This window comes from Gavialis gangeticus, unplaced genomic scaffold, assembly GCF_001723915.1.
Source record: "Gavialis gangeticus isolate Ggan-Ray unplaced genomic scaffold, GavGan_comp1, whole genome shotgun sequence".
NCBI classification, from domain to species: domain Eukaryota; kingdom Metazoa; phylum Chordata; order Crocodylia; family Gavialidae; genus Gavialis; species Gavialis gangeticus.
In genome coordinates, this window is record NW_017729033.1 from 88,548,652 (window position 1) to 88,549,600 (window position 949).

At 60.9% G+C, this 949-nt stretch overlaps 1 protein-coding gene across 1 annotated transcript in view; it reads left to right on the forward strand.

Moving 5' to 3' along the window:
• The first annotated feature begins 733 nt into the window (after positions 1-733).
• Positions 734-949, forward strand: part of EIF4E (eukaryotic translation initiation factor 4E) — a 37,774-nt gene continuing 37,558 nt past the window's right edge. Inside the window, exon 1 of the mRNA XM_019526349.1 lies at positions 734-821. Within this exon, the coding sequence (XP_019381894.1) occupies positions 804-821 (18 nt within the window). The 5' untranslated portion in view covers positions 734-803. The remainder of the gene's footprint in view (positions 822-949) is intronic.

Consider the following 949-nt stretch of genomic DNA (forward strand, 5'->3'; position numbering starts at 1 on the left):
AACAGATTTGGGAGCATCTGAAGCCCCAGGCTGAAAAGTCTGGGGTGCGCAATACCTCCTAGTTGTAGTACCACATACAATTGAGGTTTGTTCAATCAAGGGGATTCAGAACTATTTGGCTAATTTGACTGGAATACAAAATAAATAAATAAATAAATAAATAAATAAATAAGCCAAAAAACCCCAAACCCAAAAGTCAGTTAAGACTCCCTGAGAATGACTCAGGTTTTGTAGATGCTGCATCAATTCGCTGCCTCAAAAAATATTGTAAATGTTCTAGACTTCTGCATTGGTAAGTTTTGAGCACTTTTACCATTATTGATCGCAAGGGTTGAAACTACCCTACAAACACGATAACTACGCTGCCCCTGACAACCCGTGCCAGCGGGGGCCAGCCCCGCATTGTGAGAGCAGGCGCTCACGGCCCCGCCCCCTGGGCAGATGGGCGCCAGGCAGCGGGGGGAGGCTCCGGTCGCACCCCTGCAGCTTCCCGACCGGCCGCTAGGGGGCACGTCACCTCAGGCTCCGCCTGGCGCGCCGGGCCCATGTGACTGTCTCGGTCCCGCCAGCCGCAGGCAGGGGGGTGGGGGGAGGGGCCACCCCTTCCCCGGCGGCAACTACACGTCCCAGAAGGCCCCGCGCGCCCCTTTCCTACCCTCCGCGCGCAGGCGCTGCGGGCTCCCAAACCGCCGCGCGCCTCACGTGACCCCCCGAGCCGGCCAATCGTGTTTGAACCTGGTTTGCCATCCCCCCCTCCCCCTCGGCCCCGCCCCGCGCCGCTGGTGCGAGCGCAGCGATCTAAGATGGCGACTGTGGAACCGGTGAGTGTTTCATTCCCTCCCGCCAGGGCCCGGCCCCTTGCTGCCGCGGGCTCGGCCGCGCCGGGCGGTGGGTTCCGTGGTCAGACCGGGCCGGGCCGGGTGTCGGGGACTGGAGGCGCCAGCGGGGG